Genomic DNA, 15679 nt, shown 5'->3' on the forward strand with positions numbered 1-15679 from the left:
GTGAGCATGAAAAAAAAATGCAGCAGCAAATTAAAGATAGCCATAAAGACAAATTATAAGGAAAAGGAGAAAACAAATGATGCATATGTTTTGAACACACTGTACGTGGGTGCAGCTATGAGCAACAGATAGTGGGAGAGCATAAACATTCACAGTTTCCACTGCTACCAACTAACCATGCGCTGAGTGATGGAAGTGGGCAGGGGATAAATTGGACAACAGCAAAGGGTTGGTGAGAAGAAGAAAATTAGGTGGGGAAGTCTAGCAATGCTTTACCTGTGCAAATTTGGAGACACACTGGGGAAGAGGAGTGGGCTTAGTCTGGTTAGAAGAGAACCCTTAAATTATTTTTATTATTAAATTGGAAAGGGAGCAAGCATGAACATATAAAAATATATGAAACTACCTTATACTATTTTGCCCATCTATCTACTCTGATTGGCAGCAACTCTCCCAGGTTGCAGGCAGGGGCCTTTCCTAGCCCTGCTAACCACAATTCTTTAACTCAAGCATGGTAACACGAGAGCAACAGACTGCATGTGGCCCCTGCCACCGCCTTGGTGTGGTGCCCGCTGCTGCTGTGCCACAGAAATGTGCAACTGTGGCGAAAATAAATAAATAAATAAATAAATAAAATCAGTGGCTTGCTGCCAAATTTCAGTGGCAAACTGTTGTTGTTGTTGTTCAGTCGTGTCCGACTCTTCGTGACCCCATGGACCATAGCACACCAGGCCTTCCTGTCCTGTGCTCTCTCCCGGAGCGTGCTCAAGTCCATATTCATTGCATCGGTGATGCTATCTAGCCATCTCATCCTCTGCCATCCCCTTCTCCTTTTGCCTTCAATCTTTCCCAGCATCAGGGTCTTTTCCAGTGACTTTTCTCTTCGCATTAGGTGGCCAAAATGGCAAACTGTTACAGAAGGCTAAAACTGCCAAATTTAGCTTGTTTTCAAGCTAAATTTGGCAATATTAGCTTTCTGTCCTGCTTTGTTCCAGAAAATTGGTGGCAAATCAAGGGGTTTTTTTTAGCACCACCAAATTCAGCAGCGTGGTGGTGGCAGCAGGAGTACAGCTTTTGAGGGGGTCCAGGGGGCAAAAATGACTCCCAGGCGCCGCGAAGTTCCCAGCCCTGCTTTAACTAGAGATACAAGGGACCTTTGGCATGCAATGCACGAACTATACCACTGAGCTTTGACACAACTGACCACACTGGAAGCTCTTCAGAAAAAAATGAGGCATGCACTTCTTATTATTGTCTAAGTATTTCATAGCTTCTGAAACACCCTGCTTCAGCTCTAGGGTAGGCTTTATATTTATATTTAAATAAATAACTAAGCAAACAAAATGAAAACCACAACAGCACTACCACTAGTTTCTTGCCCCAAGCTTCTCCCCCAATTTCTTTGCCCTCCTATCATAGGGGAAAAGAAGTCATTGTTCAGTCAAAAAACTAAAGAAGGGCCAAAAAAATGACAGGTTTTTACCAAGTGATATTATTCCCTTCTGGTTTTGCCACTGCAATTTTAGAAAGACAGTTAAGGGCTGATTCACACATAGCATTTTCACACGGTCAGTGAAACAAGCAAGTCTTTAAAAATGTGCTAGAAAAATCTATGAAAAAAATTTAAGGGTTGATTCTCAGTTTAGTTTTCAACACATTCCAAAGTCCATGACACTATTTACCTTCATAGTGCCACATGGTGTATAGTTCTTTTGAGTGAGTCCCCATGTGGTGATAACTGGAATTTATCACTTCAAAGAGATTTGTGCTGTCAGTAGTAGCTGCCACCCATTTTGTTTTGTCCTAATGAGCAAGAAGGAAAAGCCTTACTTTGGAGTCCAAAATTGCTCCCAAGAAATAAGTGCTGTATGCCACTCCCCTTTAGGACTGTGCTTAGGACTGAGTCAAACTCTAACTATCACAGCTGATGCACATAGCTATTTCTTCACTGGCTTTTCAACCCAGTCATAGACCAAAAGCTGAACTTGTGTATGCTGTCATCGGAATGGTTTAATAAACATTCAGATCACCAGCCTGCCAAGCTCAGTGGCATGGACTCTTCCAAATTTTAAAAAGCCTGGCTGATCATACATGTTAAATCCTGAGCACAGCAATGCAACATTCTGCTTCAAAATTCCTGCAGTGTTATTGAGTAATTGCATTTTCTCCCTACAGACATCGCTATTGGGTTGGCACACCCGCTTCACCTGCTGTAGGACTGCTGTACAATTCATAAGCCATTGTCTGAAAAGATATCAGGTACTGGAATAAAAAGCTCTCTTCACTAAGACACACCCTGCTGCTTGATACATGCTGCAAAAGATTACATCTCTAAAACTTGATTTGGAATGGATTCATACATTAAATAAGTAAAGCTATGCCTACAAGGAAACATTAGCAAGCCTTTTCCATTAGCTACTGGTTAGTTACTTATTGTGCGTGACGGAGGGTTTGAACATGTCAGACTTAAAATTGCTTAACACACGGCTGCACAGTTCAAGCCATCCTCAAGGCCATTTTATTACTATTGTTAGATAACATGGGGAATACCATAGGGCAGTGGCGAGGAACCTCTTTCAGTCCAAGGGCCAAATTCAATTCCGGGGAAGTTCTCAGGGGCCACATTCCAGTGGTGGGAGGAGCCAAAGGCAAATGGGGTGGGGCCAAAATACCAGCATATTTTAGCTTCAAGCTCTTACTGCCAGTAAATAGCCCTTAAGAGAGGCATTTCAACCTTTTAGAATGGGGGGAAAACTGCACAGCTGGGAAACCACCAAACGATTAGTTGTTTGAGGGAAAGGGGGTGGAGCCAAGGGAAGGGAGTGTGGCCTTTGGGGAAAGGGGGTGGAGCCAAGGGAGGGGGTGTGGCCCTGGAGGGTCAGATTGGGACTCCAGGATGGCTTCATAAGGACCCCTGGCCTGAGGTTCCACACCCCCACCATAGGGTATATGTGACCTGCAATAACTACTAATGGTAATAAAAATATGACACACACCTCAGGGTTTGTGCATGCTCCAATACAGCCAGAAACAGCTTGTGGCCTGGGAGTTATGTCCCTCTAGAATCCCCTATGTTGTCCATTGGACTCATTGTCCCTCTCATCTCCACTAGTTTTTTCTATACCAATATTTTCTAAAGTTCTGTATCACCAAGTTTATTTAATTTATAGCCCAGCTTTCCACCCAAAAAGGGTGCTCATGCCAGCTAACGATAAGACATAGATTAAAAACAAAACTTAATTAAAACCTAACATAAAAACAAATAAATTAAAAACACAGTTAAGCACACAAAATAAGTTCACCTTTTAGGGAGCATGTAACTACCTCTCTCTGCTTGTCCTCTCAAGAGTTCCAATGTCTCTTTTCAGTAAAGGAACAGGACAGAGTAGTTTTGGTTTGGTTTGGTTTGTTTGTTTGTTTGTTTATAAAAGCTGGTGCCATAATATATTGGTGTTATGAATAAGGGCCTCTGAAATGGTTGCATTCGAAGAAAAAGTACTATCCTTTTCATGCTTAGGCTGATATTCAAAGATCTGCATCAAGGGTCCACAATACATTTACCATGGTGAGCACCTTGGAGCCCTTCTAAAGTGCAGTTCAGCTGAAGGGAGGGTGGCCAGCCACCCCCATCCACAGCTCCAAGCTTAGATGGAGGGCTGGGGCTCAGTTATGTCACACTGCACTTTGAGAGTGTCAGCAAGACCTTGTCCCCGTCTGGGGGCAGCTATAAACTCTGACTCTGAACCAGAAGGAGATGCTGCAGAATCAGGTCCAGCCGTGGAAGACCAGGTGCCTGAGAACACAACGCTACCAGGCCTCTCACTGTCTTGCCAGTTGAGAAGCAGAGAGACGTGGGACACTGATACAGCCTGTCTATCTCCACAGCCAAGAGGCCTGACCTTGACAGAGGCCCCTGCTTCTTGACCAGGGGAGCCTTCCATGGGAACAGGGAGGCAGGAGGAGGTCTTTCCAGGAGAGGGTGGTTTAAGGGTATCTCCTTTACAGTGTCATCAATTAAAGAGGGTGAAGCAGAGGTGTCCCATGAGGTGTAGCAATCGCCTAAGAGGCAGGTTTCCCTGCCAAGATCAAATGTCCGATACTGATTCTTAGTGGACACTCTGCTGTATTTAAGCTACAGCCTTTAGCAGTAGTCTTTGCTAGAAACAATGCTTGGATGACCTGCAAAGCTTCCCTATGTTGTATTGGATTTTCTGAACTTATTGGGATTTATTCTGCCAGCTTGGTGCAGGACTGCGTGCGGTTTGGTTTTGCTGTTCATGAAATGAACCTGCTTTAACTCTTTCTGGGAATCATTATCTGTGGATCATTACTCAAGCTGTAAATGCATAAACCTGTTGAATGGAATTATGCCAATAAATGGTTTTACTGTGATTCGGGCTTCGTCTCTGGGAAGTCAAGTCCCGACAGGGTCCCAAGCATCACAGAAGCACAATATGCCACAGATGAGCTACAGTCCTCTTACTTGACGCTGCACTCTGGAGATGCTCAGAACACCTCTGAAGCTCAACAGAACATCAAAGGCAAGACTCTTCCCCTCCCTCAGGAGAATCGGTATCCTGGCTAGCTACCAAGGCTAGCCAAAACCTGTGGACCTCTGATCTTCATAATGAGCACTATGTTTAGACGCAATGGGACAGCCAAAGTTTAAATACACAAAGCTTCCCCTTCTCTTACCAGAAAACATAATCTCAAGTCAGCTTAAGACAGGGTGGCCAACCTGCAGCGCAGGCAACAATAGCTGTTGGTTGTATGCCCAAAGAGGATCAGGAGGGCCGACAGGCCTGGTTATGGCACAGAGTCAGGCCTGCACTCCTTCCTGCACCTCCCATACTCTAACACTGCCTGGCTCACCAAGACCAGAGGCAAAACTGTACCAAGGCACCACCAGGGGCAAGCACTTGAGTGGCACTCCCTCATACCTCTTTGGGCTTGACTTGTGGCACACCTGCCAGAAATGTTGTCTGCCCCTGGTTTAAAGGGCTCATTATGAAACCCTATGCACACTTACCTGGGAGTAAGCCCCATTAAACACAGTGGAACTTACTTCTAAGTAAACATAGTCTGGCTTCAGCTGTTATCTAAGGATATTTAGTCACATTTTTCTCATTATCAGGCATATTTTATTTGAACCACAGAAGCATACTACTACTACTATGTGTGAAGCAAGCCACGGAATAGATCTTACTTTATTTCCATGCCAAATCTTTCCAGATTCCCAGTTTCACTGTCAGTCTGTGTCATGCATTGTGAAGTTCAATGTCAGACCCTGGCTAGTAAGGAGGTTAGTCACTGTTGTTGTTCAGTCGTTAAGTCATGTCCGACTCTTCATGACCCCATGCACCATAGCACGCCAGGCCTTCCTGTCCTCCGCTCTCTCCCGGAGTGTGCTCAAGTTCATATTCATTGCATCGGTGATGCTATCTAGCCATCTCATCCTCTGCTGTCCCCTTCTCCTTTTGCCATCAATCTTTCCCAGCATCAGGGTCTTTTCCAGGGAGTTTTCTCTTCGCATTAGGTGGCCAAAATATTTGAGCTTCAGCTTCAGTAGCTGTCCTTCCAATGAGCACTCAGGGTTGATTTCCTTTAGGATTGACTGATTTGACCTCCTTGCAGTCCAGGGGACTCGTAAGAGTCTTCTCCAGCACTGCAGTTCGAAAGCATCAATTCTTCGGCGCTCAGCCTTCCTTACAGTCCAGTTCTCACAGCCATACGTTGCTACTGGGAAAATCATAGCTTTGATTATACGAATCTTTGTCAGCAAGGTGATGTCTCTGCTTCTTACTATGCTGTCTAGGTTTGCCATAGCTTTCCTCCCAAGGAGCAAGCGTCTTTTAATTTCATGGCTATAGTCACCATCTGCGGTGATCTTGGAGCCCAAGAAAATAAAATCTGTCACTGCTTCCATTTCTTCCCCTTCCATATGCCAGGAAGTGATGGGGCCAGATGCCATGATTTTAGTTCTTTTAATGTTGAGTTTCAGACCAGCTTTTGCACTCTCCACTTTCACCCTCAACAAGAGGCTCTTTAGATCCTCTTCACTTACTACCATTACGGTGGTATCGTCCGCGTATCTGAGGTTGTTGATAATTCTCCTGGCAATCTTAATTCCGACCTGTGATTCATCCAACCCAGCATTTCTCATGATGTACTCTGCATATAAGTTAAATAAGCAGGGTGACAATATACAGCCTTGTCATACTCCTTTCCCAATTTTGAACCAATCGGTTGTTCCATGTCCAGTTCTTACTGTTGCTTCTTGACCCTGGTACAGGTTTCTCAGGAGGCAGGTGAGGTGGTCTGGTACTCCCATCTCTTTAAGAATTTGCCACAGTTCGTTGTGATCCACACAATCAAAGGCTTTAGCATAGTCAATGAAGCAGAAATAGATGCTTTTCTGGAATTCTCTTGCTTTCTCCATGATCCAGCGAATGTTGGCGATTTGATCTCTAGTTCCTCTGCCTCTTCGAAGCCCAGCTTGTACTTCCGGTAGTTCTCGGTTCGCATACTGCTGAAGCCTAGCTTGTAGGATTTTGAGCATCACCTTGCTGGCATGTGAAATGAGCGCAATTGTACGGTAGTTTGAACACGCTTTGGCATTGCCCTTCTTTGGAATTGGAATGTAAACTGACCTTTTCCAGTCTTGTGGCCACTGCTGAGTGTTCCAAATTTGTTGGCATATTGAATGCAGCACTTTAACAGCATCATCTTTTAGGATTTTAAATGGCTCAGCTGGAATACTGTCATCTCCGCTAGCTTTGTTGTTAATAATGCTTCCTAAGACCCACTTGACTTCACTCTCGAGGATGTCCGGCTCAAGTTCATTGACCGCACTATCATGGCTATCAGGGACATTCAGATCTTTCCTGTATAGTTCTTCTGTGTATTCTTTCCACCTCTTCTTAATCTCATCTGCTTCTGTTAGGTCCCTGCCTTCTTTGTCCTTTATCATGCCCGTCTTTGCACAAAACATGCCCTTGAAATCTCCAATTTTCTTGAAAAGATCTCTAGTCCTTCCCATTCTGTTGTTTTCCTCGATTTCTTTGCATTGTTCATTTAAGAAGGCCTTCTTGTCTCTCCTTGCTATTCTCTGGAACTCTGCATTCAGTTGGGTATATCTTCCCCTTTCTCCCTTGCTTTTCACTTCCCTTCTTTCCTCAGCTACTTGTAAAGCCTCATCAGACAGCCACTTTGCTTTCTTGCATTTCTGTTTCTTTGGGATGGATTGAGTTGCTGCCTCCTGAACAATGTTACGGACCTCCGTCCATAGTTCCTCAGGCACTCTGTCTATCAGGTCTAATCCCTGAAATATATTCCTCACTTCCACTGTATATTCATAAGGGATATGATTTAGGTCATACCTGAATGGTTTAGTGGTTTTCCCTACGTTCTCCAATTTAAGCCGAAATTTTGCAATAAGAAGCTCATGATCTGAGCCACAGTCAGCTTCATGTCTTGTTTTTACTGACTGTATACAGCTTCTCCATCTTTGGCTGGAAGTACATAATCAATCTGATTTCGATATTGACCATCTGGTGACGTCCATGTGTAGAGTCGCCTCTTGGGCTGCTGGAAAAGAGTGTTTGCTATGATCAGCGTGTTCTCTTGGCAAAACTCTATTAGCCTTTGTCCTGCTCCATTTTGTACACCAAGGCCATGCTTGCTTGTTGTCCCGGTGATTTCTTGACTTCCTACTTTAGCATTCCAATCCCCTATGATGAAGAGGACATTTTTTTTTGGTGTTAGTTCTAGAAGGTGTTGTAGGTCTTCATAGAACCGATCAACCTCAGCTTCTTCAGCATCAGTGGTTAGGGACATAGACTTGAATTACTGTGATGTTGAATGGTTTGCCTTGGATTCGTACTGAGATCGTTCTATCGTTTTTGAGATTGTACCCCAGTACTGCTTTTCCACCCTTTTGTTGACTATGAGTTACTCCATTTCTTCTAAGGGATTCTTGCCCACAGTAGTAGATACAATGGTCACCTGAATTAAATGCACCCATGCCTTTCCATTTTAGTTTGCTGATTCCCAAGATGCCGATGTTCAATCTTGCCATCTCATGTTTGTCCACCTCCAGCTTACCTTGATTCATTGATCTTACATTTCAGGTTCCTAAACAATATTGTTCTTTACAGCATCGGATTTTCTTTTCACCACCAGACACATCCACAGCTCAGTGTCCTTTCGGCTTTGGCCCAGCCACTTCACTCTTTCTGGCCCTACTTGGAAATTCCCTCTGCTCTTCCCCAGTAGTATATTGGACACCTTCCAACCTGAGGGGCTCATCTTCCAGCATCATATCTTTTAGCCTTGTGATACGTTCCATGGGGTTTTCTTGGTGAGAATACTGTAGTGGGTTGCCATTTCCTTCTCCAGTGGACCATATTTTGTCAGAACTCTCCGCCATGACCTGTCCGTCTTGGGTGGCCCTGCACGGCATAGCTTATGGCTTCACTGAGTTACGCAAGCCCCTTCGCCACAACAAGGCAGTGATCCATGAAGGGGAGGTTAGTCATACTTCAGGACAATATGAAAAGTCAGACACAAAGGTTACAGAATCTTTAGCCAAGGAATCCGACAAGAAAGAAAATCCAGGAGTGAGGTGGGTGTGAGTGACACTACTAAAAGCTTTTGCTCTTCCCTTTCTCTGGCTATTCATTGGTGTGGTACATGCTTCTATTCAAATATAAGTAAAATCAAGGTTTAAAATAAGGGTTCTCAATAAATCAAACAAAGGGTGCTCAGTAAAATACTCTTCAGGACAGCATTATCTTCAGGAATACAAAGGATAAAAGCCCAGCATAGATTCTATAAGGCATTTAATAGTACAACAAAATTCTTCACTCACAACTAAATGTTCAAAACCAAAAACCTCAAAGAGTTTGGAAACTTCACTGGAACCTGAAATGCCCTCAGGTTTCCCTCCAAGGAGCAAACCACATTCATCATAAAGTACATGTGACTAAGCTATGATGTTTTTAAACTCACTAGGGACAGGGATCTTGCCTTTTGATCTACCTGCAAAGTTCCCATCATATTTCTGTTATTACATATGTATAGAGAACAAGCCAACCATTGCTTAAACAGACATACTCCAAGGCAAATATTTCCTAACTTTATTCTTTAAAAGAATTATTTTTTCATAGGTAATAAGTTTGACATCCCTCACATCTCCACTTAACTTCTGCCTGTCATGCTGTATTGTGCATGTGTGATAATATAAAAACTGCTTTTCCCCAACTTGCCTCATCATTTTTTTTGTTGTTGTTCAGTCGTTCAGTCATGTCCGACTCTTCGTGACCCCATGGACCATAGCACGCCAGGCCTTCCTGTCCTGCGCTCTCTCCCGGAGCGTGCTCAAGTTCATATTCATTGCATCCGTGATGCTATCTAGCCATCTCATCCTCTGCCGTCCCCTTCTCCTTTTGCCTTCAGTCTTTCCCAGCATCAGGGTCTTTTCCAGGGAGTTTTCTCTTCGCATTAGGTGCCCAAAATATTGGAGCTTCAGCTTCATTATCTGTCCTTCCAATGAGCACTCAGGGTTGATTTCCTTTAGGATGGACTGATTTGACCTCCTTGCAGTCCAGGGGACTCGTAAGAGTCTTCTCCAGCACCACAGTTCGAAAGCATCAATTCTTCGGCGCTCAGCCTTCCTTATAGTCCAGCTCTCACAGCCATACATTACTACTGGGAAAACCATAGCTTTGATTAGACGGACCTTTGTCGGCAAGGTGATGTCTCTGCTTCTTACTATGCTGTCAACATCATTTTTTTACCAACACAATAAAATGGTTGCTAACTGGCAGCTGACCAGGCAGTGACAATTGAAGAGCAATTAACTTCACTATTTCTTAGAATCTAACAAATACTTTGAATTGAATTGTTCTTGTTGTTGTTGTTCAGTCGTTCAGTCGTGTCCGACTCTTCGTGACCCCATGGACCATAGCACGCCAGGCCTTCCTGTCCTGCGCACTCTCCCGGAGTGTGCTCAGGTTCATATTCATTGCATCGGTGATGCTATCTAGCCATCTCATCCTCTGCCATCCCCTTCTCCTTTTGCCTTCAGTCTTTCCCAGCATCAAGGTCTTTTCCAGAGAGTTTTCTCTTCGCATTAGGTGGCCAAAATATTTGAGCTTCAGCTTCAGTAGCTGTCCTTCCAATGAGCACTCAGGGTTGATTTCCTTTAGGATTGACTGATTTGACCTCCTTGCAGTCCAGGGGACTCGTAAGAGTCTTCTCCAGCACCACAGTTCGAAAGCATCAATTCTTCGGCGCTCAGCCTTCCTTATAGTCCAGCTCTCACAGCCATACGTTACTACTGGGAAAACCATAGCTTTGATTAGACGGATCTTTGTTGGCAAGGTGATGTCTCTGCTTCTTACTATGCTGTCTAGGTTTGCCATAGCTTTCCTCCCAAGGAGCAAGCGTCTTTTAATTTCATGGCTACAGTCACCATCTGCGGTGATCTTGGAGCCCAAGAAAGTAAAATCTGTCACTGCTTCCAATTTTTCCCCTTCTATATGCCAGGAAGTGATAGGGCCAGATGCCATGATCTTCGTTTTTGTAATGTTGAGTTTCAAACCAGCTTTTGCACTCTCCTCTTTCACCCTCAACAAAAGGCTCTTGAGATCCTCTTCACTTTCTGCCATTAGGGTGGTATCGTCTGCATATCGGAGGTTGTTGATAATTCTCCCAGCAATCTTAATTCCGATCTCTGATTAATCCAACCCGGAATTTCTCATGATGTACTCTGCATGTAAGTTAAATAAGCAGGGCGACAATATGCAGCCTTGTCGTACTCCTTTCCCAATTTTGAACCAATCGGTTGTTCCATGTCTGGTTCTTACTGTTGCTTCTTGACCCTCGTACAGGTTTCTCAGGAGACAGGTAAGGTGGTCTGGTACTCCCATCACTTTAAGAATTTGCCACAGTTTGTTGTGATCCACACAATCAAAGGCTTTCGCGTAATCAATGAAGCAGAAATAGACGTTTTTCTGGAATTCTCTTGCTTTCTCCATGATGCAGCGAATGTTGGCGATTTGATCTCTAGTTCCTCTGCCTCTTCGAAACCCAGCTTGTACTTCCAGTAGTTCTCGGTTTGCATACTGCTGAAGCCTAGCTTGTAGGATTTTGAGCATCACCTTGCTGGCATGTGAAATGAGCGCAATTGTGCGGTAGTTTGAACACTCTTTGGTGTTGCCCTTCTTTGGAATTGGAATGTAAACTGACCTTTTCCAGTCTTGCGGCCATTGCTGAGTGTTCCAAATTTGTTGGCATATTGAATGCAGCACTTTAACAGCATCATCTTTTAGGATTTTAAATAGCTCAGCTGGAATACTGTCATCTCCGCTAGCTTTGTTGTTACTAATGCTTCCTAAGGCCCACTTGACTTCACTCTCGAAGTTCATTGACCGCACTATCATGGCTATCAAGGACATTACTATCATGGCTATCAAGGACATTAAGATCTTTCCTGTATAGTTCTTCTGTGTATTCTTTCCACCTCTTCTTAATCTCATCTGCTTCTGTGAGGTCCCTGCCTTCTTTGTCCTTTATCATGCCCGTCTTTGCACAAAACATTCCCTTGAGATCTCCAATTTTCTTGAAGAGATCTCTAGTCTTTCCCATTCTGTTGTTTTCCTCGATTTCTTTGCATTGTTCATTTAAGAAGGCCTTCTTGTCTCTCCTTGCTATTCTCTGGAACTCTGCATTCAGTTGGATATATCTTCCCCTTTCTCCCTTGCTTTTTGCTTCCCTTCTTTCCTCAGCTACTTGTAAAGCCTCATCAGACAGCCACTTGGCATTCTTGCATTTCTTTTTCTTTGGGATGGATTTCGTTGCTGCCTCCTGAACAATGTTACGGACCTCCGTCCATAGTTCCTCAGGCACTCTGTCTATCAGGTCTAATCCCTGAAATCTATTCCTCACCTCCACTGTATATTCATAAGGGATATGATTTAGGTCATACCTGAATGGTTTAGTGAATTGAATACTTTCTTGCAATTACACATTATAGAATATACGAAGGAGCATATATGTCATGGGGAGTTTGGGGCATGCGGAGACAACTGGAGAGCAATCTTGAGTCGTTTTGTCACTTTGCCCCACTGTGGAATACTCATGCTGAAACCAGTTTCTGAAACCCCATTTTAATACCCTTGGTCTTCTGGTCCATTCAGGTTTACAAAGCAGCCTAGAAAGTCAATACTGAGGTCTTAAACCTGGGGTGGGCAACCTGTGACCCACAGGTCCCACCAGCCCCAGCCAGCATGGCCAATGGTTGAGGATTATGGGAGTTGTATCCAACGGCATCTGGAAGTCTTGCCTACCCCTGGTCTTAAGCCGAAGGGTGCATTATGTCCATATATATATATATATAAATATAGGACACTACCGTGTACTGCAGGGGTCCCCAACCTTTTTGGCACATTTGGGAATTTAAGAAACTGCTGTGGGGACCACCACAAAATGGCTCCGATGGATTATGTGGCTAGTCACATAATGGTTGCTGTGGGGGCATGGCTAGTAAAAAGTGAGCTAAAGAGGTGGGGCTGGGAGAGAAATAGTCAGGCTGAGAGGGAGGGGGAAAGAGTAAGGCTAGAAAGCTTTGGAGCAGGCAAAAGCGGCACCAGAGAGCACCCCTATTCAAATGAGCACAACAGCCCTAATGATTTTATTTAACCTGTTTAATATAAAAACAAACAAACATCACACTGTGTCAAGTAATTCTACAGGCTCTATGTGAATAAGTGCTGAGCCTCTTAGATTAAAAACCAGTTCCAAGGCTGATCTTCGATAAAGAGTCCTAGCTTAAATCGAGCTCTCATACTGTCTGCAGCCATTTGACAGCCTTCCCAAATTTGAGAAACCCTGTATGATACACAAGGATATTCACACTTTTGTGGAGACAATATAATCTCTACATTATTCAACCTCCCCACAAGAATGTGTTCCTTCCCACTACACAGCACATAACTGGGCTTGAGGCGTTAACTTCTGGTTTACCAGTTAATGTAGCAACCTCACTGCGCAGCATGCAACGTCTGCTGTCTCTAAGCTGTTAACAGTCACTGCTACTAATGCGGATCTGTGGGCATATGCGAGTATGCACTGCAAGCAGAGGCAACGTGCTGGACTGTGAATGATTGCACTGGAAGTCTTTGCTAATACAGATGTCAATGAAGCAAAAGAGGTTTTCATACCTGAGTTAACCAACTGCTGCTCCATAACCCCACAACCCAAGACCTCCATCCATTCTCCTTGGAAGTTGATCTCCATCTCGAAGGAAGGGTGAGTAAATGGGAAGTAGCAGTCCACCCATCTAATCTCAAGTCCTGTGCCATTGTTTTAAACAAAACAAAGATATAAATAAAAAAGGGGGAAGTGATTAAAAGGCTTATTCCTTCCAACCTTAGTAAAGCTTGCCCTTCAGTTAATGACATCAATTACTCTAATCCATGGAAAATAAATAGCAAACAAACTAAATTACAGTACATTTGTGTGAGAGGCAATAAATCTTGGCTCTTGTGCAGGTGGGGGAGGGGACAATCATGTCTTTTCTAATATGAAAAATACTTTGTGCAATTCAGGCACCCTTTAAAACCAAATCAATCACTTGTCGAACTCCAGCAACCACCTGGCATGGCAGGAAAATGAGCCAAGATCATGGGCAAAGCAGGTAATTTTGTTATGCTTGGTAACTGCGAATGACTAACAGCTCCCCAGGGATATAACTAAATCTTTTTATTATTATTTTACAGTTCTTTTTTTTTACCTTAACGACCTCTTTTAACAAATAAATCTCGATAGCTTTTTGCACTATTGTTGTAACCCACTTTAAATACAAAGCTATTCTCCCCTGATTTGTGCCTCTGTATGAATATTTTATAGAGTTGTATAATGAATAAAAACTATATATAAAGTACTGATGTGTTTCTAATATATACACAACAAGCTCTATTAACCAAATGGCATGGGGGAAAGTTCCGCACACACAACAGAGAGGTTAGATAAGATAAACAGAAAAACTTATAAGGCCCTCGCCCTATGTCACCTTTACTTTCAAAGCCCAATCTTTATTCAGATGAACAGCTCTGGAAAAGCCAGGGCAAGGAACAGGTGGGCTGGATGACAAGAAGGTAGCAACAAGCAACAGGCAACCAGCCAAAGGAGAAAGGAGAAGGTAGTGGGTGTTCACAGCTGCACAAAGCCGGTTATCTCAGTAGAAGGAACATATTTGCCAGATGCAGTATTTAGACGAAGAACAGAAAAGCTACATGGCAATAATTAATGGATCAACATAACCATAAAGAGTTATCAGGAGGATTTTTGCCTGAATTGCTCCTGCCTAGTGCTGTACATTATCCCAGTTAATGATTATTTATTCATTTGATTTAGTTAGCTTATTACAGTTATAGCCCAGCTTACCTCCAAGGAGCTCAAGGTAGCATACAGGGTCTCCCCCACAACCTGATTTTATTGTTACAACAACCCTGTGAGGTATGTTAGGCCAAGAGATAGTGATTGGCCTAAGGTTACCCAATGAGCTTCATGCCTGAGTTGGTAATTTTCCCAGTCCTAATCCAGCACTCTAACCACTGTTTCGCACATCCAATTTGTATGGAACAAAAAGCTGAGACAGATTTTGTGAACATGTTAAAGTATACAGCGTTCAGCTACGTAACAGAAGGTCAATTATTTTATAATGAAAAGAATCACAATATACGGGACCCGGAAACCAAAGGTATATCCTGTAGCCAACACTCCATTCACTAGGTGGCCGAAGGCCAGGGATGGGGAACATTTCCCCAAATGTGCGCGTGCTCACACACACAGAGTAATTACACTGTTTTAAAGCCTCCATTGGTGCCAATGGACTCTTAAAAAGCCTAATTCCTATGCAGGAGGCACATTTGGGGGTGGGGGGAAGGTGCTGCTACTGGGAAGGCTAACCCTCCCAGTGCACTGCACACACACACCCCACACGCGGTAATTAGGCTTTTAAAACATCTCAACTGGTACCAATTGAGGCTTTTTAAAGCCTAATTGCTGTGTGGAGAGCTATTGTGGGAGGTGGTCACTACTGGGAAGGGAGGAGCTAAAAAATGTCCAAAAATCCTCAAACCTCCTGCTGCATTTAGGCTTGTCATCCAACCCAGCTGTTCCTAGCTTGAGTTTGACAAGTGATCATCAACCTGCTCTATCTAAAATCTAACGTTGTCATCAATGCATAGTCAGAAGCCGAACATGGTTTATCAAGGACAGCCTTCCTCAACCTGGTGCCCTCCAGATGTGTTGGACTGCAACTCCCATCATGCTGGCTGGGAATGATGGGAGGTGCAGTCCAAGACATCTGGAGGACATCAGGTTAACCTAAGAACATAAGAAGAACCATGCTAGATCAGATCAAGACTCCGTCTAGCCCTGTATTCTGTTCACACAATGGCCAACCAACTACTGCTCATGGGAAGCCTACAAGCAGGACATGAGCACAAAAGCAACCTCCTGCCCAATTCATCAGCAACTGGTGTACATAGGCATCAGGGCCGGCCCTACTATTAGGCAGAGTGAAGCAGCCACCTCAAGCAGCAGATTTGGGGCATAATGAAAGGGCAGCAAATGGCTAGCTATTTAATTTGTTGTTATTGTATTTTTACTG

At 43.8% G+C, this 15679-nt stretch overlaps 1 protein-coding gene and 1 long non-coding RNA gene across 27 annotated transcripts in view; both read right to left on the reverse strand.

Moving 5' to 3' along the window:
* Window positions 1-11638, reverse strand: part of LOC146347300 (uncharacterized) — a 56062-nt gene extending 44424 nt beyond the window's left edge. The window contains exon 1 of the long non-coding RNA XR_014790250.1: window positions 1683-11638. This is a non-coding gene — a long non-coding RNA (uncharacterized LOC146347300). The remainder of the gene's footprint in view (window positions 1-1682) is intronic.
* The window catches only part of FARS2 (phenylalanyl-tRNA synthetase 2, mitochondrial), a 347910-nt gene that overhangs the window by 234308 nt on the left and 97923 nt on the right, over window positions 1-15679 (reverse strand). For all 26 annotated transcript variants that reach the window (XR_014790247.1, XR_014790242.1, XR_014790249.1 and 23 more), the window contains one exon: window positions 13224-13355. Coding sequence is in view for 19 of the 26 variants with exons in the window: in XM_084850408.1 (XP_084706534.1) it covers window positions 13224-13355 (132 nt within the window). In the remaining 7 variants the exon portion in view is untranslated. The remainder of the gene's footprint in view (window positions 1-13223; window positions 13356-15679) is intronic.

This window comes from Heloderma suspectum, chromosome 4 (assembly GCF_057233095.1).
Source record: "Heloderma suspectum isolate Gila_16-S chromosome 4, 16-S_ref, whole genome shotgun sequence".
Classification (NCBI taxonomy): domain Eukaryota; kingdom Metazoa; phylum Chordata; class Lepidosauria; order Squamata; family Helodermatidae; genus Heloderma; species Heloderma suspectum.